Source organism: Odontomachus brunneus, unplaced genomic scaffold (assembly GCF_010583005.1).
Source record: "Odontomachus brunneus isolate Ranch 3 - 2012 unplaced genomic scaffold, Obru_v1 Obru_scaffold_301, whole genome shotgun sequence".
Taxonomy (NCBI): Eukaryota; Metazoa; Arthropoda; class Insecta; order Hymenoptera; family Formicidae; genus Odontomachus; species Odontomachus brunneus.
The window spans coordinates 217,227-237,694 of record NW_022639751.1 but is presented as its reverse complement, the minus strand read 5'-3'; the positions used below and the strand labels follow the sequence as shown (position 1 = coordinate 237,694).

The 20,468-nt window shown below is 38.4% G+C and overlaps 2 protein-coding genes across 6 annotated transcripts; one reads left to right on the top strand and one right to left on the bottom strand.

Annotated features, from left to right (window-relative positions):
* The first annotated feature begins 5,105 nt into the window (after positions 1–5,105).
* LOC116853292 (cathepsin O-like) lies at positions 5,106–8,870 on the top strand. Of its 2 annotated transcripts, XM_032834304.1 has the most exons (7): positions 5,109–5,363; positions 5,859–5,997; positions 6,216–6,448; positions 6,769–6,914; positions 7,035–7,085; positions 8,387–8,655; positions 8,749–8,870. In XM_032834304.1, exons 1-7 carry the CDS (start codon positions 5,178–5,180, stop codon positions 8,784–8,786), a joined length of 1,062 nt encoding a protein of 353 aa, XP_032690195.1. In that variant the 5' UTR covers positions 5,109–5,177; the 3' UTR covers positions 8,787–8,870. The 2 variants fall into 2 exon arrangements, with proteins under 2 accessions (XP_032690196.1, XP_032690195.1); XM_032834305.1 differs by having other exon boundaries at positions 5,106–5,363; positions 8,387–8,870.
* On the bottom strand, positions 8,654–18,698 carry LOC116853291 (tryptophan 2,3-dioxygenase). Of its 4 annotated transcripts, XM_032834302.1 has the most exons (9): positions 17,987–18,698; positions 14,622–15,210; positions 14,008–14,168; positions 13,628–13,827; positions 10,780–11,139; positions 10,257–10,506; positions 9,868–9,961; positions 9,207–9,383; positions 8,654–8,800 (listed from the first exon to the last, which is right to left on the bottom strand). In XM_032834302.1, the coding sequence occupies exons 2-8, from the start codon at positions 14,648–14,650 to the stop codon at positions 9,218–9,220; spliced, it is 1,260 nt and encodes a 419-aa protein (XP_032690193.1). In that variant the 5' UTR covers positions 14,651–15,210; positions 17,987–18,698; the 3' UTR covers positions 8,654–8,800; positions 9,207–9,217. The 4 variants fall into 4 exon arrangements, with proteins under 4 accessions (XP_032690193.1, XP_032690194.1, XP_032690192.1 ...); XM_032834303.1 differs by lacking the exon at positions 8,654–8,800 and having other exon boundaries at positions 8,872–9,383; positions 14,622–14,697; positions 17,987–18,697; XM_032834301.1 differs by lacking the exon at positions 8,654–8,800 and having other exon boundaries at positions 8,872–9,383; positions 18,558–18,680.
* Between the last annotated feature and the right edge of the window lie 1,770 nt (positions 18,699–20,468).

The following is a 20,468-nucleotide window of genomic DNA, read 5'->3' as shown; positions in this document are numbered from 1 at the left end:
CCTCCTCCCAACGCCGCTCGGTCAACAGCTTAAGCGGCATTGGGTTACGACGGTCTGTTTACCTAGCTTAGAGCCTAGAGTTTTTGTTAGAGCCGTTATCCAGATATTGTTATTACCACTATATTACGATTATTCGATCATTATTTCGTTATTATCCATTCACGAATATTATCACACGATTGTTGAGCAGATATTATTATCACTACCATTTAATATATTCTAGTATATTATTACTTCTTCATTCTCAGATCTTATTTAATTTATTCGGTTATTATTTAATTATTGCTATTACGCATAGGGAAGCAACTTGGGCGTGCCATTACGACAATTTCTTTACCTCGTCTTTAATCAGTTTTATCGCCGTTGCCAAGTTATTGTTATTTATTTTTATTACCGATTATTCGATTATCGTTATTCCGTTATTATCCACTCGCGGATATTATCACACGATTGTCGAGCAGATGTTATTATCACTACAATTTAATATTCGAGTATTATTACTTCTTTATTCGGTTATTATTTAATTATTGCTATTATGCATAGGAAAGCAACTCGGGTGTGCCGTTACGATTTCTTTACCTTGTCTTTGTTCAGTTATTGCCGTCGTTGCCAAGATATTATTATTTATTGTTATTACCGATTATTTGATCATCATTATTGAGCTATTACCCACGGATATTATCGTACGATTTTCGATCAAGTATTATTATTACTACCATTTATATTATTCGAATATTATTACTTTTTTTATAATAATTATAATAATACCTGATCGATAATCGTATGATCCGAATTGCTTTCCTATGCTTATAAACAATAATAACCGAATAAATAAAAACTGAATAAAGAAGTAATAATATACTCGAATGTTAAATGGTAGTGATAACAATATCTGCTTGACAATCGTGTGATAATATCCGTGAGTGGATAATAACGAAATAATGATGATCGAATAATCGGTAATAACAATACCTGAATAACGGCTCTAACAAAAACTCTAAGCTCCACAAAGCTAGGTAAACCGATCGTCGTAACGGCCGCTCGGGCTGTTGACTGAGCAGCACTAGGATGGGGGGGGGGGCGCGGCCCTAGTAAACACGTGTGCGTGAACACGTGCTCGAGCAACACGCCATAACACTCTCAACCGTCGAGACGAGTACAATGGGAGCTGCCGCGTTATTTTCCAAATTATTTCGCACCGAGTTTTAATACCGCATTTTGACTCCGCCATAATTAAGGCGATAATTAACACGAATTAAGACGTGTAGTTCTCACGCGAGCAGGTGCTGCGGGTTTTATCACGATAAGTAATTACCGCGTTTTATTTACATTTCTACTTGTTAGATAGAAAAACGTAATCAAGTTCCTCTCTCAATATCGATCAAATATTACCAGCATCCATTTATTGTTTTAATATTATTAGTTCTTTATTCGGTTATTATTTAATTATTGCTATTACGCACAGGAAAGCAACTCGGGCGTGCCGTTACGATAATTTTTTTTACCTCGTCTTTATTCAGTTATTATCGCCGTTGCTCAATTATTATTACTCATTGTTATTACCGATTATTCGATCATCGTTATTCAGCTATTATCCACTCGCGGATATTATCATACAATTGTCGATCAGTTATTATTATCACTACCATTTGTTATTCGAATATTAGTACTAGTATTAGTATTAGTATTAGTACTAACAAGAGTATTAGTACAGCAAAAGTAAATGAAACGCGGTAATTACTTGTCGCAGTAAAATCCGCAGCACCTGCTCGCGAGATCTACGCGTCCCAATTCGTGTTAATTATCGCCTTAATTATGGCGAAGTCAAAATGGGGTATTAAAAATCGGCGCGAAATAATTTAGAAAATAACGTGGCAGCTACTGATTACTTCGCTCACGTGTCGAAAGATTTCGCGAGATCGGCCTTCGATTCGCATCGCGCGCGTATCAAAGCGATATACTATAATTCGATCGGACCTTTGCTGAATTGTCGTACTCATCGTTTATCCAAAAAGCCGACATTTCCTCGAAAAGGCAGTTCGCGATATTTCATACGCAATTCGCAACTCGGAGTGTATCTTCCAAAAAAGACGGGATTTTTCGTGAAACCTCCGTTCGATTACCGCGATCGGGAGTGAATTACAGGTGACGTGGGACGCGAGGACCATTGCAGTGTCAGATGCAACGACAGGATAGCTGGTGGACCCTGGACACCGTGGGACGACGCGCAATGGTGAGCACTCAATTTAGACGCTCATATAATAGACACAAAGCGTCACTTTACGTAGATTGCATGCACGTAGACGTAAATCGCATTGGGTACGTGAAGTAAAGTAAGAATTGGAATTTTCGCCGGAGTAAGAATGATTCAACCAAAGAATTTAGTTCTGAGATTTTCGCAATAGTTCAACGAGTCAAGCATTTCCATACCTTTAAGAATACTGAGTAGCTCAATCCTTAGAAAAATGTGCAAAAAGACGTGACTGATAAAAAATAAGGAAACTGTTTCTTAACTCATTTTAAGCATTTGTAAGACTTGAATTTTTTTTGTTTGGTTTAACAAGATGTGAGTGGAATATCCATTGATAAAAACTTTTCGATCTGGCGCATCGTTTCGCAATAAGCGTGAATCGTGATTGTTAGTTATTGGAAGAACCGATAATTAACTAACAGTCACGATCCATGCTTACTGAGAAACGATGCGCCAGATCGAACAAGTCCAATTCTCTAGATGCCGGAAGTATAAAGGCATTTATGAATCGTATATCGGTATCGTATATAGTGTATATCGGTAAATGAAGATAACGTTTTCTACGTTTTGAATCGTTTTAATCGCGTCTACGTTATTGACGCTTAGCAAGTTTGTCGTCCACTCCAGCATGTCCTTAAGCCGGGATTCGAACCGAGGTGTTTCGAGTCTTCGATATTATTTATATTATTATAAACTACCAATTCCAATCAAATAAATTGTAGGGCAGATAGTGCCCTTTGTGTCACTTTGATATCTTTAGTGGTTGCCGAGAAATGCACGAAAAATGCAATCGGTAATGAAAAGGCTGTCAGCGACGTCAAAAAGTGCGCACGCTTCCACGGCTTATTTAACGAACCGTTATTAATAGCATTATTATAAATTCTGAATTCCAACAGGATAAATTGTGGAGAACTTTGTTTTCTTTGAGTCACATCGATATCTTTTGTGGCTGCCGAGAAATAAGCAAAAATATGAGCGTGTTTAAACTTGTATATTTATTTATTGTTTCATATTGTCCAGTTTCCAAATCCTTTTTTCTTACAAAATTACGCAGAACGCAGCGCGAGAAAGACGAGACTGATGAGAGATCTAGCTTTGCGATAAGTTTGTCGCTAGCGACCCATACAGCATAGATCTTGCAGCAATATTGCTGCAACGTTGCAGAAATGTTAAAAAAAGTTAAAAAATGTTAAAAAGTTGCAGCAGTGTTGCCGCAATATTGCTGCAATGTTGCTGCAAGATCTGTGCTGTATGGGGATAAGTTTGTAGCTCGCTTCATGTCTACATCACGCGGTCCGCTCATCAGTGATGAGACAAGAATAGAGTGATTGGACGTCTGTCCTTTTCTAACTTACTATCATTGTACGAAAGTACAACGGGCACGAACCAGGCGTATTTTATCATTATCACCGCGAAAATGCGCCTAACGGACGTAGTAAAGGCCCACTTTGTTAGATGGCGTCTCGAAAAGCGCCTAGCTCTGATCACTAAAATCAAGCTGGTGGCCGCTCTCAGGCTTCTCTCTGGTGCGATATACACTTAAATATAATGGGTCATTCAGTTCAAAGCTACCCTGGTAAAAAAAATTGATAGAGAACGATTGAAAACGATAGGATTTCTATCAATTTGAGTCGTTTTCTTTAAGCTGTATCGTTGACGCTCGCAAACTCAGATATGAATCCTATCGTATTTTATCTGGTTATACACGATTTTGTATTCTATAGGAAACTACCCTAACAGCACAAATATTCAGGAGACGTCCAGAGTACGTCTTGAGAACGTCCTGGGGATATTTCTACGTCCTAAGGACATCTGTGGGACGTCTCCAGGAAATTTTGTGCTGTATGGGTAACGATAGAAATTCTACCACTATCTATTATATTCTATCGTATACGATAAAATACTATTCACATTTGTGAATTCGCAAATCAAAATCCATATTCAAAACGATAGAAAACAATTATTTTATTCTATCGTTCTCTATCAATTTTTTCTTACAGGGTAAGCTTGAAGCTCTTAGCTAAGACTCAAACCAATATCAGATATACCCAGATGTTTCTTCATGACACCGTTAAGTGGCGCCAGGCAGTCCGTCTAAATTTGTTGAAATCAATATTATAAGACCGATATATCTAAATATGTGTTTACACCACAAAGATGTGTACTCCTGACTATATTTTCTCAGTATATCACTTTGTTGTAAACTGTATCGATTATATATTTCTTATTTAGTCAAATTTTACGTACATTAGGTTGTAACTATCGCACCCACTTTTATATTGCTTATAATATTATTCTAATTTAAATTTAAACGTTAGTTCCTTTCCCTTTTTTTCTGATAATATTATTTATGCTTAGTTTACAAACATGTCGCGTCATTATCAAGCTAAAAATCGGATTGTTTGTCTCCAACAGTTTGCCACACCATAACTTTGACAAGAATATCCGTTTAATGTAATTTTCAAATTCTTCGTGAAGGCGGTGAATACTTATATACTTGCATATATAAATATACACATGTGTACATATATACATGCATAATATATACATATACACACATATGTACATGCATGCATGTATATTTACGTGCGATATACACACGGCGATATACACATCATGTGTATGTCTTACTATTTCCTAGATTAGAAAGGGATTATCAATTTTTTTCCTTTACTAGTATCTAGATTTTAACATATATTGCTTCGTTGTAAATTTTGTAACTCTTTTATCTTCTGATATAAATTAAATTTCGCGGGCAGGTTGATCCCAATGCCATCTGTTGTGTATTTTCTGAGATAAAAAATAATATAGTTAATACGAACACTCTCTCGTTCTCGCACTGCTTGACATTCTTATGCTTACGTCATTTTGCTTGTCGCCTGAAGTCGTCGCCTATCGGGAATACGCGCTTTGCGTCGCTTGTGTGATGGAGTGGCGAACGGTGGTGGTGATAGTGCTGGTAGTGAGCCTCTGTTTTTTTATGGTACCGATAAGAGTGGGGCCTGACAAAAATGCCGAGGACACCAAACTGTTCGCCGATTACGTTGCCAAATACAATAAATCTTATCGGCACGACTCGTCCGAATATAAAGAGCGATTCGATCGCTTTCAGGTGAACGATAAGTCGATTTGTCTCAAGCCGATTATAACATAATCGCGTGATTGGTTCAAAGGGTTGCGCGATAATATTGTTGGATTCAAATTGTTCAATTCGCTGTTTTGTTCGACACGTATACATTCATGTGTTTTCTGTCAGTGTATTGAAAGCTCGAATATTTTTTCTGGTCGCTTATCGAAGTAGTTAAAGCAGCTCCAACAAAAGGTGCAAACGCGTGAGTCATTAGCTGTCAGCATGTGACATTGCTGCGAGGCATTTAATTAACTGTCAGGATTACGATTCAGTAGAGATTACGATCCATAATACTGCTTTTTGTCGTATAATATCAATTTTCACGTTGTCCCATTTCGAAAGAGAGATTGATACAGATCCTGATAGTATTTTATAATTAAATTTTTAGTGAATTATTTCGTATATATTTCATACTGGGTAAATACAATTTTTTACGTCATGTATGGATCGGAAGAAAAGGAAAATAATTAATTACAGAGGTCATTACAATATATCGAAAGGCTGAACGGTTTTCGATCGTCGCAAGAAAGCGCGTATTACGGTCTGACGGAATTCTCCGACTTATCAGAGGATGAATTTTTACAGCGGGCTCTGCTTCCTGACTTACCTTCACGAGGTAAGGTTAAATATCATTGAAGAGATTCAACTCTTCTTTTAAGAACAAAGTGACGTAACGTCTGTAAAATTCAATTTATCATACATTAATTGTTTCTTTAAGTTAGCGGAAATTCTTCGAGGTCGTGACTGACTAAATATAAGTATAGTACGACTCCGTGTTCTAATTTATCGCTATAATAATATGTCACTGATACGTGTTCGGTTATTTTCACTTAGGTCAAGCGCATATCGCAGCATCGTATTATCATCGGCGTTCCAAGAATTTGATTAATCGCACCAAGAGGGCGACTAGCGTGCCTTCTAAGGTAGATTGGCGCGACAAAGGAGTGGTGGGACCGATTCAAAGTCAGGATATTTGCGGCGGCTGTTGGGCATTCAGCACCATCGGGATGGCCGAATCCATGTACGCCATCAAAAACGGAACTTTGTATCCCTTTAGCGTGCAGGAAGTAGGTCGCTATATTCCTGACACGCGTATACCTCACAAGTGACGCAATTGCTGGAAGAAGATCGTGCTCTGCGAAATAGACACTTGCCCGTACAGTATTCGTATCAATTTTTGCCGTTTCTTGACTCTTTGATCAAGATTTTTTATATTTTTGCCTTATCGTTATCGGATTAATCGTCGGCCACATCATCGATACATGTTGTCGAGCTACTCCGAGTGCCCTTGTTCCAGCAATTCCTTCAGTTTTTCAACGTGACTTTCGCCGCTTACGTTAATTCGTCGCAGCTGAATGTTTAATCCCTCGTTTCACGTCGCGTGCAGATGATCGACTGTATGCCAGGCAATTTCGGATGTCAGGGCGGTGACATATGCAGTCTGCTTTCGTGGCTACTAATGTCAAAAACCAAAATCATTTCCGACAGCGTGTATCCTCTCACACGGCGAAACGATCAATGTAAATTGTCTAAGTAGGTATATATAGTATAGAAGATGTATAGTGGTGTATAAAAGTACTCATCTTTTCTTCGAGAAAATCGTGCACTTTCACAGCACAACGACGATCTTAAAGTGATCTAATACTATTTCAGACTTTTGGCGAAGACGTCAGGTGTTAGAATAACGGATTTTACATGTGACAGGTAGTTAATTTTCGTTCAATCAGCTTGTAGAGAAAAAAATTAATTTACATTTTTTCAGTTTTCTGTTAAAATTTGTAGAAGTCGACTACATTAATTATTTATATATATATAATAGGCTCTTTTTCTTTTAACACATAAAATTTGTCTTATGAAAGAAGTATTCTGGGATTCGAAAGGGAGCAAAAAGATATTTTCCCGAAAGTTTTTGTAGAAAAACAAAAAATCGAATAATGTATCAAACTTTGCATATTCTTTTAATCTTATTTTAAGAATCTATTTGTATTATCTAAGTAATACGCTTAGACAAACACTTTTCTTTTGTATGTTATATCCTAAGAGTTCGCGAAAAATATGAATACGGACGATATAAACGATAATGGCACTCTTAGAATCTAAAACGCAAAAACAAAAAACTTTCTTATTCAGAAGTGTAGCCATAGCTTCAACTAGAACAAACATTAAATATTAATTAATTTATATATTAAATATTTATTAACTTTTTCTTAATAAAAAGCTAACAGCATTTTTGAGGAAAAACTAAAATTTTTAATAAACTACGATTTTTTCTAGAATAGTAATATTGGTTTAATTTTAGTGCAAACGATAGCCAAGCTTCTCCTAAATAAAAATATTTTTGTTTCTGCGATTTAGATACCCTTAGAGGTGCCAAAATGATTTACATCACCTGTATATGTTTCTTTGTAAGCTTCTAGTAACTAGGATATACAAAAGAAGAACATTTTTGTAACTGAGACAATAAGCATATATTTTTAAAATCAGACTTAAAGAATATGCAAAGCTTGATATTATTCAGTTTTTTCGTTTCCTTACAGAAAGTTCCGTAAATATATTAGATTTGGTTTCCGGATTCTTTTTCGTCTGATTCCGACGTTTCGCGAACATTTCAATCCGCTTCATCAGGAAGGAACGACCCGATGTGGACTGATGAAGCGGACTGAAATGTTCGCGGAACGTCAGAATCGGACAAAGAAGAATCCAGGTGGCTCAAACCCGGAAACAAAATCTAATATTCATGGACAAAGCCTCAAATATCATTCCGTAAATATACCTTTCTTTTGCAACCTTTCAAATCAGAATACTTCTTTAACAGTGGATATGATTTTATATCTTTTTATATCTTTTTATATCTTTTTATACATAAATTGTGTGAATAATTATATGTTTTTTTATTGCTATTTAATGTCAGTTAATAGCATAGCTGATAATTGTCAGCATTAACAGAAGTCAGTCGCAAAAGTCTTCATGTCGAGCTCGACGTTGATTTACTGAGCTTGTTCCAGCTTCGTGGATGCGGAAGATGAGCTTCTGATAGCACTCGCCACTCACGGACCCGTGGCAGCCGCTGTGAATGCCATGTCTTGGCAAAATTATTTAGGCGGCGTAATACAGTATCATTGCGATGGTTCGTTCAACAGTTTGAATCACGCGGTGCAGATAGTCGGATATGATCTGTCAGCGGGGATACCGCATTATATCGTCAAGAACTCGTGGGGATCGACCTTCGGTGATAAAGGGTATCTTTACATTGCCATCGGTAACAATTTATGCGGTAAGATTATTCGTGAGATACTTGCGTCAATTGACTAATAATTAGAGTGATGCGTGCGCTAATTGACTGTTACGTGTTAACACGTGCCCGTAGGTATAGCCAATCAAGTGTCGTCGGCTGAAGTTGATTAATCGATTGCGACAACCTATAAAATGATAAGGCCACACTTCCATTTCGCAGCGAAAAACAAATCGCGTAATCACAGAACAGAAACGGTAATGTGCTGACATATATTTCACAGTATCTTTCTACAAAAGTACATTATAAGCGGAGCATAAGCGTATAAGTTGTAAAACTGCGAATCAATAAAACTCTTTGTTACGTATATGCTAATAATGCCGTATCTCCCGTGCCGTTATTTATAATTTTTTTTTTTTAATGGAATCTAAAGAGAGCATTGCGATGGACTACTTCGAAAGCTTATCATCGAAACATTCATTTCGTTTAATTTGTGCTGATGCATAGTGCTACTACAGCCGCCTGATGTGTGTTACAGAAATAAAAATTGGTTGCAGTTTTATGAAATTCGTCGTGACATGTTTAGCACTCACGCCGCAATGATTCAGGAACTTTCCAGAGAGCTTCCAGAGGCATTATCTTGATCGTCGTCCGCGTTCCAGGCGATCGACAGTTTCGTCTTCATCTGTTTCGTCAACGGTGGGATCAGATGACGCGGTATCAGGAAGGTCGACAAGTTGAATAGATCCAGGAAGACTTTGTACCGATCGCTGTTTATTGAGATGCATGAAAGAATTGTTTGTTATTAAAAATATATTTGCGTAATCATTTGACGCAAATATCAACGATGGCATGGCGCACTATGCATTTTATGAACATGCTTCTTGGTACAATTCTTGCTTAGCACAAAACAGTAGATACGACGATTTCCTTTTTCTTTTTCATTCTCTCACTTTCTCACTCTTTCACACACACAACACACACACACACACACACACACACACACACACACACACACACACTCTTTCTCTCTCAGTCTTTCATTCTCATTTTCACTGGAAACGATATATATTAACTGACTTTTGACATTGCAAAATATTTATGTATCATATCGTCCGATGATAAGACTTTACGATAAATAAAGAATATTACACCACGAAAACATTGTTGCATTCGCAGCGCTTTCTATGCTAACGTCATTTATGGATATTTTTCCTCAAATAAGTTACTCGCATGTGCATGTAATTTAAATACCTTAGCGTGGATTTCAAGTACTGATAACCGGAGGAGCCACCGGTGCCGAGTTGTTGAGACCCAATCATCCTTTGTACCATGATAACGTGGTTATCTAATAACAAGAAGAATAAGAAGATACTCAATTAACAGAATAATTGATATTCTCAGCTTCTGAGTGTAAACAGATAAGATTACGTTGGTTGATATGATGTAAGTAAATTCTTTCTTATACGAGCACGTGTTTCAGCGTCACGTTGCAATAGTTAATTATTTCAAAGTTGCACAATAATAATGATCATGTATTTCCGCCTGACGTTCCGATGAGAATAGTCAGGTTAAAGTGTAAAGCAACACGCAAGTGTTAAATAACATTATACAGACAGAAAAAGGGCAAAAAACGCTCTCACATCTCCATTTCGTGATTAGCGAGTCGATGTCCATTAACGCCGTAAGAATCTGATGCGGTTGACTGAATCGCGGCTCGTCCCGATACAGGGTAATCATGATCGCTCCCTGAAGGGCGCCATGCGAAAATCTACGCTCGCCGCGCGACACGAGAGCATTGTGAAGGGACTCGTTCATAATCGTGTCGAAGACCGCTTGCCGCGAGTGAACGTTAGCCAACAGGTACTCTCTGTTCTGTTCCTCCGTTGCTTTCTGAAAGTTCATCTTTAATTTTGGAACTCGAACGACCACCGTCGTCTTATTAAGCCTAATCTGCAATATGTTCCTTGCTTCCTTTTCCTTGTTCTCTCTGGCTTGTTCTGTCATTCTCTGGCTTGAGGTTTAAGGTTATGAGACAGGTAAGAAAAGAAACAGAGAGCAAAGATACATTGTAGATCAAATTATATACTCGTAGATGAGAAAGCAAGAAGGAGTAGAAACTACTTCTGCGTTTGCGACAAGATGGATAAGCTTAGGAGTGATTACGTGTGCGGCTTTTTCCTGCTCGGCCAACATCTTTTCCACCGATCGCTTGTACTCCCCCCAGAAGTTGAAGTCGTCGGTTTTGAGGCCTGGTGTTCTGCTCAGCCATCTCTGCACCAGAGTACTGAGACTGAGCTCTTCCTCCGACCGTTTGATCGCCTCGATCGCTTCGGGATCCCTGCCGAAGACCCTCATGTAACTCTGATTGTATTTCACCCTGTGCTCCTGCTTCACGCCCAGTTTGTTCTCCAGCAAACGGAACTGCAGCGATTGGAAACCCGAGGCCGGGCACAGGTAGTCTCGAAATGCCATGAAGTCCAGTGGCGTCATTGTTTCCAGGATCGTTACTTGGTCCACCAACAGCTGCAAGAGATAACGCTCGTCAACGGACACACGATTGCCATTGTCGGTCGTATTTCACGATGAGAGCCAAGCGATGCAATGTTAATTCTACGCTACTTCCCTTACTACTTCTTTTACTACTTCCCTTACTACGTCTCTTAGTACTTACTTGATTTCGCGCGAAATCTCGCAGTCACGTCGATTAAGCGAAATTACCGATTTAATAAGATATAAGTGCGGTACTGGTCGACCGAGTAGAGAGAGCTGGCATCTCGCCAATACAAAGAAGCGCGCGTAAAACACCCTCATCGATTGTTCAGCCCGACTGCACTCGCACTTCTACGGGTGCTGCCGTAAACAAAGGGTGCGCGAGTACACAAGACGGACGCGGTGCGTTAATATTTCAGTACGTCGTGGCATTATACAGGATGCTCGAGAAAATTCGACCGAGCAAGGCACAAATAATAGAGCGCGATCGTGTCCGGCCGCGAGTATGTGGAGATGACTTCTCCCGAGGAGAATCCTGTCGGATGCGAGAGATCGAGAGCCATCTCGGACTTCGTGAATCTTCCAAATCGACACGCTCCCATCGATTTCACATGAGTGAATGTATTTTGCACGCTTGCCGCACGACGGGACGGACAATAGACGCTGATAGACACACGCTAGGCACATTGATCTGATTTCAATAGTAATTCTGTTTCAAGGTACTCTCGATATCACGTTTCCCGCGCGTATTCAGAATGCAGCGTCACGGAGAGATGCCTCACGGTGAATCGGGATAAGGAAAGATATGACCGCAACTGCGGTATCGAAATAGAGAGCAACGGATTCGTTACCTAACGTAAGTACGTGCACGAGTCAGTGGCCGGGTGTCGCATGTCGTCTAAGGGTATTACCTTACTCAGCCGTCGGTGATATTTCTGTGGTTCTCACAGTCCTCTACCTGCCGGATGAAGCATCGCGCCTAAATCAGGAGGTAAAAGTGTCGCGTCGATCACGCGTATCAATCGCGTGTCAACCGGATAATATCGCTATCGATCCGGTTTATCGCGAGGACGAAGCAAACCGCACGAATTACTCCTGGCGCCATTATGCAAGCCCCCTCCCCCTCGCCCTTCTCTCTCTCTCTTTCTCTCTCTCTTTCGCACGTTATTTATGTTTATTACGCGGAAAAACATTTGATTAGGTTAACCAAATTTCTGGTGAAAAATAGGAACAAGCCAGAAAATTTCAGTTGTAATTGCCAGAATCCCAGATCTTTCTTCGTTTATATTCCACCAGAAATTTGGTTTATGAAAGTTCAAACACTGGTGTTATAGTGTGATAAAAACTAATATTAATATTAATGAATATCTTCCATACGATGCGGAAAACTTATTTATTAATTATTCATTAAAAAGTAATCAAAGGTCACCAAACGCGTTTTGGTACATTCGCAGACTCTTCTCAGTGGTGACCTTTGATCACTTTTTCATGAATAATTAATAAATAAATTTTCCTCCCGCATCGTATAGAAGACATTCACTAATATTAATATTAGTTTTTATCACACTATAGCATCAGTGTTTGAACTCTCATAGGCCCTATTTTAATTTTATACCTCAAAAGAGTTTTTTCTTCTTAATATTTTTAAATTTGGTTTGGTTCACCAAATGTTTTTTCCATGTACGTTTATTATATTTGGTATAAAATAATTTTATATCGTCGTGTGTTACCCAACGTGATGAATTGTCGTAATAAGTATTAATCCGAAAGAAAATTATTATGTTCAATTTATAATTTAGAACAGAGTCCCGCGTGTGCATAGCTGCGGATTTTTCTCTAACTCGTAAGAATAGATGTAAGTCGCCACAGTGAATAGCTTTGTCTAACGGCACAGAAGAATTGAATTAGATGCCGAAGGGACCGCAGTCTGTCGCGGGCTAATCGGCTTGCGAATAAGGGCCGTTCACCTTTCATATTCATCACCACTTCGGAAAGAAGGAGAGCTCTCTAGCTCTCTGACTTCTCCTTCATCTTTACAAAATGTTTAGCCAACAAACTGTTGCTGATTGCATCCTGCTATTTATACATAATATATAATAGAGAATGTCTATCTATATGTTCCCTATTAACCCTTTAACCAATTTGGATCAAATTTTGCATAGTTACTTTTTTGCGGGAGATATATACTAAGAAAAAATACTTGAACATTTATTCGTGAAATATAAAGTTTATTTCGGTGGAATATAAAGTTCATTTCTACAAATCAACTTTATATTTCACAAATAAGTTTTCAAGTATTTTTTTTCTCAGTGTAGGTTGAACATGAAACCTGAATACTCCACTCCCTTTCCTTGACTTCATGCCCTTAATACTTTGTGGTAATTTAAGTTTAGATATTCTAGATATAAGAAGCCCGGGCACAATGCCGGATAGTTTAAGCTAGTTCGAGATAAAATTGTGCCGCCCTCTTTTGAAACGATCGCTTTTTGGGATAACTACTTTAGAAAAGAACGAAACATACTTTCAGGATAAGCACAATGCGGTTCAGTCGCTTCAGAATTTCCAAAGTTTTCGACTCGTTCAAGACGTGAGAGACCCCGTTGTCCTGGTTGGCCGAGTGATCGTTGGAGGAGCCGTTGCACGATGCGTTGTTTTCGGAGTTAAAGAGCGTCCTGACGGAGTCGAGCTCGAAAATAATCTGTTTGAACCAGAGCTCGTAGGCTGCGACAATTGAAATGCATGCGCTGATGCAGTTGGAATAAATATATGAAGCAACGATGGAAATGTCGATTAAATGAAACTTTAGGCTAAACGTGCCTGTTAGTTGCAATATTATCCTGTTAGTTCAATTGAGATAATTAACATTCAGCATACGTAATCGCAGGGACCAACTGTCGATACCTTGATGAGTGACAATAAAGAGATGTTCATCGTGAACTTCGTTGCTGTACTCGGCGCTAAGAAGTCTCTGCGCGGACAGGATCTTGTCTAAACGCAGGTACTCCCCGTAAAGTAATCCTGGTCCTGGCATCATCCGCTCCTCGTTCGGACAGTAATTCTCTCTTCAATAAAATGCATTTTATTGAACAGAATTATATATGAATTATTGAATAAATGCGTTTGTTATGACTTTTCGTCGCGTAACTTTATGACTTTAATCGCGTCTTCGAAGCGAGCTTCGAATTATTTCAATTGCAACGTTGCGAAATCGAGATGTCCTCGGTACCGCTCAGTGTAATCTACTTTCGTGAACGTCGCAACATATCGCGCGATACAATTCACTTATCCGCCGTTTGTTATTCAATAGTTCAATCAAGAGCACGTTTCTACTATATCGTACTAATTTTTTCGCATCGAGATGCGGAGTATTAAGGTTCAAAAATCGGAGAAAATTCAAGATCGAGCGTGTCTCTGATATCAATTCTCTTTGTGATAATTTTTGAACGAATTTCCCGCGAGCTTTCTCTAATAACAATTCAAAGTATTCGATTTCAACTTGAACATGCGTCACTTACGTGATTCCACTTGATCTCGGACAATCCATATTTGGGGTGTATAACTTTGGTATGAAGTCGGTAACACCTCGAGAGACTGCAGAGAGATCTTCTTGTATAAATTGCGAGCGATCAATGGTCTCTCAGTGATCTGATTGGACTGAATTGAAGTTACAGACGGTGTGATATCGACTAAGTTCGATGAATCGAAGCGTTGAGATTCTGTGGATTGCGAGTCGGATGACTGCATTCGCGTACGCTGATCACACGCGACGCGTGTTGCCGAAGAGGTGGATGGCGTGCAACTAACTCACGATCGGTTCACACATGCTGTGGTCTCATCAATTAACTCTCGCATAAATAAACGGTATTGGTGCCGTGTCGAATTGAAAAATGGTTTTAACAGAACTGCCTCACACACACAATAACAATGGAATTGCGATATCTATCTCGATAAATATCGTAATGTAACGAGTTTACTCGTTGCATTACGTTCCAGACCTGTCAAGACTGCACGCGCGTGCGCGCGCAAAATTGTTCAAATACGTATTTCCTCTGCCAGATAGAAATTATTCATATGACGCAGCGAGTAATGCAATGAGTGGTGGAACTGTAAATTGAATTAGCGTTAATGTATTTCACTAGTTAGTGACTTCTAATGCGTGATGTGTGACGCGTTGCGGCAAAATCATAACTAATCGATATTATTGTCTTTTGGATATTCGCGCTCGAGCAACCGCGACAATGTTATACCAACAATGAGTAAATCAGATTAGTTTTTTAATTGAGATTGCAATTAATTGTAGATGTCGCTCCTTCGATTGAGTCTATTATCAACTGGTGGAAGTGTTTGTTGCAACACCTATGGTCGGTCAAGAAAATTTCTTCCAATTTCATCGGAATTGTTCATCTCGATAGTAGATGTCGTGCCGTATATATCTTAACGTCAGTGTTAAACTCAGTTAAAAAAAGGAAAATTGATAGGGAAGGCAAAGCTTATTCGAGATTCTAATTGTTAAAGTGTAATAGTTTTATGTTTCATTTTATATCTAGTCACAATCATCGATATTCTACGTCTTATGGAAATAAATTGATATTGAACTCGTCTCGTGATACAAAAAATAAATAATCACACATGAAATAACATAACTGCATATACATAGCATAAGATTGTATGGACCAATGAGCATCGAATATTAAGTATCGAGCATCAATATAGCGACTCGATGCTTATTGGTCCATACGATTTTATACTATGCATATGCAGCTATGTCATTACATGTCATTACTATGTCATTACTATGTCATTACATGTGCGATGGCCCTAAACTGTAATTATCGAATATTAACGTTACGTCACAAACCATCAAAACATGTAACCTCTGTGAATCATTTAATCGCAAATAATTCAAATATAATTAGAAAAAGATATGTGAAAATTTATTTGCAAGATAAAAAGTTCATTTTAATGAAATTACAGTTTATTTAATGAACTTTATTTCATAGAAATTTTATATCATATAAATAAATATTTATATATTTTTTTTCAGTGTGTACAATCTTGGCTACATTTAGAAAAAAATACTTAAAAATGTATTATTTGTGGGATGCAGACTTTATTAACAGATATAAATTTAATTTTTTACAACAATAGACTTTATTTCATAAAAATAAACTGTATATTTCACAAATAAACTTTTTATTTTACAGATAAAAACTTTTCAAGTATTTTTTTCTTAGTATAGTGATGCACAAGTGAGAACCAATCAGCATCTCGGAAAAGAGGCTTCAATGTTTCATCACGACTTCGATATACTTGAAATAATAAACTAAAATAATGAAATAAAATACAAAATAAAATACATTGTTGACATAGGAATTGAGTACGGAAATATTGTCAAGAGAATCTTATAAAAAGAAATAAAAATTGAACACTAATTTATCACCATCGTGCACTGTTCACACACCTTCATGCGATATTGAACATTTTATTTTTGCAAAACGTGTAGACTATTCGATTTTGACACTGTCTTATCCTAGTAACAAGTATTAGTTGTAATACAAATTTAACTTTGATATTGTTAATAGTATTAAAGAATTCGTGTTTTGGTTTTTATCGGCCCCATCATTTCCTTTATTGATTTAATATCAAAGAGCCTTTAACTTTTAACTTTTTATTTTTGTCGTTGAGACACATAAAGCTGCTGACGAATCAAATATAAATAACTTGTTCCACCATTAGCGAATAGATATGTTAATCGCCAGACTGTTCCAGACGTACTGAGTCACCGGAATTGATTACCCGATATTTGACATTGCCGCCGTTACAGATATAGATGTGTCTCCCTACATGCGAATTAGATTTTTATATAACTTTAGAAAAAGTGTACACATTCGAGAGCAAATAAGATCATAAATCAACCACAACCCTATTGTGTATTCGTCAGTCGAGCGGTGTATCGCAAAGCTATGATTGTTTGTCTCCGAATTGAAAGCTAACGAGCGCTGGTCACCCGCGCGAAATATCGCTCCAAAATCGGCGAGTGCAGCCTGTATATATGCATCACATTGGCTATACCTCTACTAGAGAAGATTACTTCATCTGCTCACCGCGCTACAAGATATAGATGCACGATAAAAACAAACAGTTTTTGCAGCATTAATATCAAATATGATTTCTGCAAAGTCATCATTGAATGCGATTTTTGCAAAGTCACCTGTTAACGCACGGATGCGGGATATAATGTATAAAGGTGTACGATGCTTATGTATAGAGACACTATACATAGAGACTATACATAGAGATATATAGGAATCTATACATGCGCGCAGCATCATCGATTTACTTCGCAGCATCATCGAGTAACTTTTACCGTTGATACATCACGGCGATACATCGTGTAATATAGATTAGCAATTAGCACCTCCATCTCGTTGTCACTTTATTCGTTACATCGCCCATTAAAACGGCAGGCCACCGTAATTCCCGAAGTAATTTCTCAGCCGAATAAACCGCGGACGAGATTACCGGTGCGCGCGATGACGCGTTATAAAATTGCGCGCCGAATAACAACAATGCGCCGTTCGTTATCAACGACGTCCCCGTAACGTCGTTACTTGTAAAATAATAATTACAACGACCGCATCCCGGCCTGTGTCGTGGAGCAGCCGTGCAATATACGATAAAATTGTTCCGCGGAAACTTCGGGCGCGCAACTCCCGACAATGCAATTCGCTCGGGGCGCGAAGGGTGCCTCGGGACGCGAGGACAGGTTGCCGCGGAAGAGGAAATTCGATGTTTCAGGCCGGAATCAGATCACTGAATAAGTTATCACTTGATAAAAGTATTCACTGAACGCGCATCGTGATCTTTAGTAACCACTCACCCACCCACCGGACACGTGGTTTCCCGGAAGTATACGCTGATAACAACGCTGATTAAGACCACTTTCCTTCGTTTCTCCAGCGATGCTGCAGCGTTATTGTCAAGGTACGCCGTAAGCCTAATCTACAATGTGCTCTTTGCTTCCTGTTTCTTGTTCTCTGTCTTTTTTTGGGTTAAAATTTAATTTGCAATGTGCTTCTTGTTTCCTGTTATTTGTCTTTTTCTGGCTTAAAGCTTAAGGTTTTAATCAGAAAGAGATGAAAGAAATAAGAAGCAAAGAGCACATTGTAGATTAAGCTCAAGGTCTGAGATTTGAACCAGAAAGAGATAAAGAGAAAGAAACAGGAAGTAAAGTACACATTGTACATTAAGCTACAGTCACAGTAAGCCGCTTAATCGAGAGAACCGGATGTGCTGTATTCTAGAACATCTTCGATTATGCACGACGTTCCTTTAATTGCACGTAATTGCATGTAATTGTGTTTGTCCTATCGAAGTGTTTTGTCATAATTACCAAGAGATGCAAGAAGAAGAAGAATATGATGATGATGATGAGGACATTACACACTCACGTGTATGGGACGTGCTTCCGCTAATTTCTGATTTGTCGTGTAACAATCAAATTGCACTTTGTGTCGCGTAAAAGTCTCGCGCTACTCGTATCGACACACTCGCGTAGGTCCGAGCGAGTGTATGTGTACGATTTAACTGCCGCTTAAGGGGATTCATCATCGTTGTCACTTGTTGTCGCAAGAGTTCAAATAGAGTATCGGAGAACGATAATGTCGGGGCATTCGAACCTTTGCGTAATCTTTGAGATATTGAATAACGTATCGCGTCACGTCCAAGATCCGCCGTATCTCATTTCGCTTCTTCTTCTTCTTTTCTTCCATTCTCATTGAATTCTCTCCGTACGTTTTCGCGACGCACGTTAGTGGGTCTCGGTGGCAATTTGCACGAATTAATGCCTAATATCCACCGGCAGTTTTCCTGCTTAGCGCTCGTTATTACATTTTCTCTCAAGGAGCGGATGGAGGTCTGTTACGCCGCGCGTAACAGTTTCCTGACAGGTAGCAGTATAGACAGGTATGTTGCGCCATGTTGCAAAAGGCGTGACACGCACGGAATGAAATTTTCCGTGGAAAAAAAGAGGCAAAATAGAAAATGAATATCGCGGAATATTCCTGCGGAATAAATGTGGCGCTGATGATACGGCGCTGTTTACACTTCAGAATTAATACGTACGTTGAGAATGCGCGCTCGTTAGTATATTAAGAAAAAAGAAGATAAAAAGAGAGATATTAAACGATGCCACGTTGATTGATATAATGACCGACGTATACACGTGTACAAAGAAATTGATATAACGTAAAATTAAACGCGCGTCCGTCGTGCATGCGGAATGTGTTTCCGTGAGATACCTGCTCTCTTATTATGAATCTGTAAAAATGTTTCTGAGCAAATCAGTAAAGAAAATATTTACAGTTTCATTTTATATCTGATTTGAATCAGTCAAAATACACTAAGAAAAAAATTTACTACATTTCAAAAAACGTTTGTTTGTATAGTACTGTGAAGATATTTGTTTAAATTAAGTAATTATTTTCTAAAATTAAATAAAGGAGTTTTAAATATAAATTTGTTTCTTTAATTTTAGAAAATAATTACTTAATTTAAACAAATATCTTCACCGTACTATCCAAGTAAACGTTTTTTGAAATTTAGGAAATTCTTTTCTCAGTAAGATTTCACTGCAATCTGTGCACTACAAATTCGTCATGTTTTATTATATCAGATCCAACTTTCTGCCTTTGTGGCGATGGAATAACGAGTTTCCATGCAATTTGAGTGCAGTGACGCACTGTATTTGCAAATTGCAAATCAACAATAGGAACAGTCGCTACTGTCAACTGATTCCTTTAGCGAGATTTTACTGATTACAATGCTATACTTTTAGTTGAATCACGTCAGTTATAAGTATAGCATTTCAGTGAAGAATATACCGATCACACTTTAGAGAGTGAGGCCTGTAGATCACTTCAATTATAATTTAAGATCGGAGCAATGCCAACTTGTTCTCTGTTATGTTCGTCCAACGATTAATTTCTTTCTCCTCTTTTTATTCTTTTCCAAGAGACTGCTTGCGTAATCTTTGGAGTTTCTGCAGAGACGTAGTCCGCTCTGTTCTGTCGCAATCGGGTTGAACGACGTAAAATGAAGATAATGGACACGTTGATTATTCCCTCGCAGTTACTGTTACGGTTTCGTTACTTAATGTTCGTCGGGCCGGCGCGCGGCATTCAATCACACGGAGTTCCCGGATCAAGCTGGAAAGGACTCGGGAAAGGACTCGCTCGATCTCGACGTGCCCTGCGCGTTTCTTCTCCTCATGATTCCACATTCGCTACACGGCTTAGAGACGTTTTCCTTGAAAAGCATTTCGTTGTTCTTGAAAAGCGCGAAAGGCAAAAAATTGAAAATCG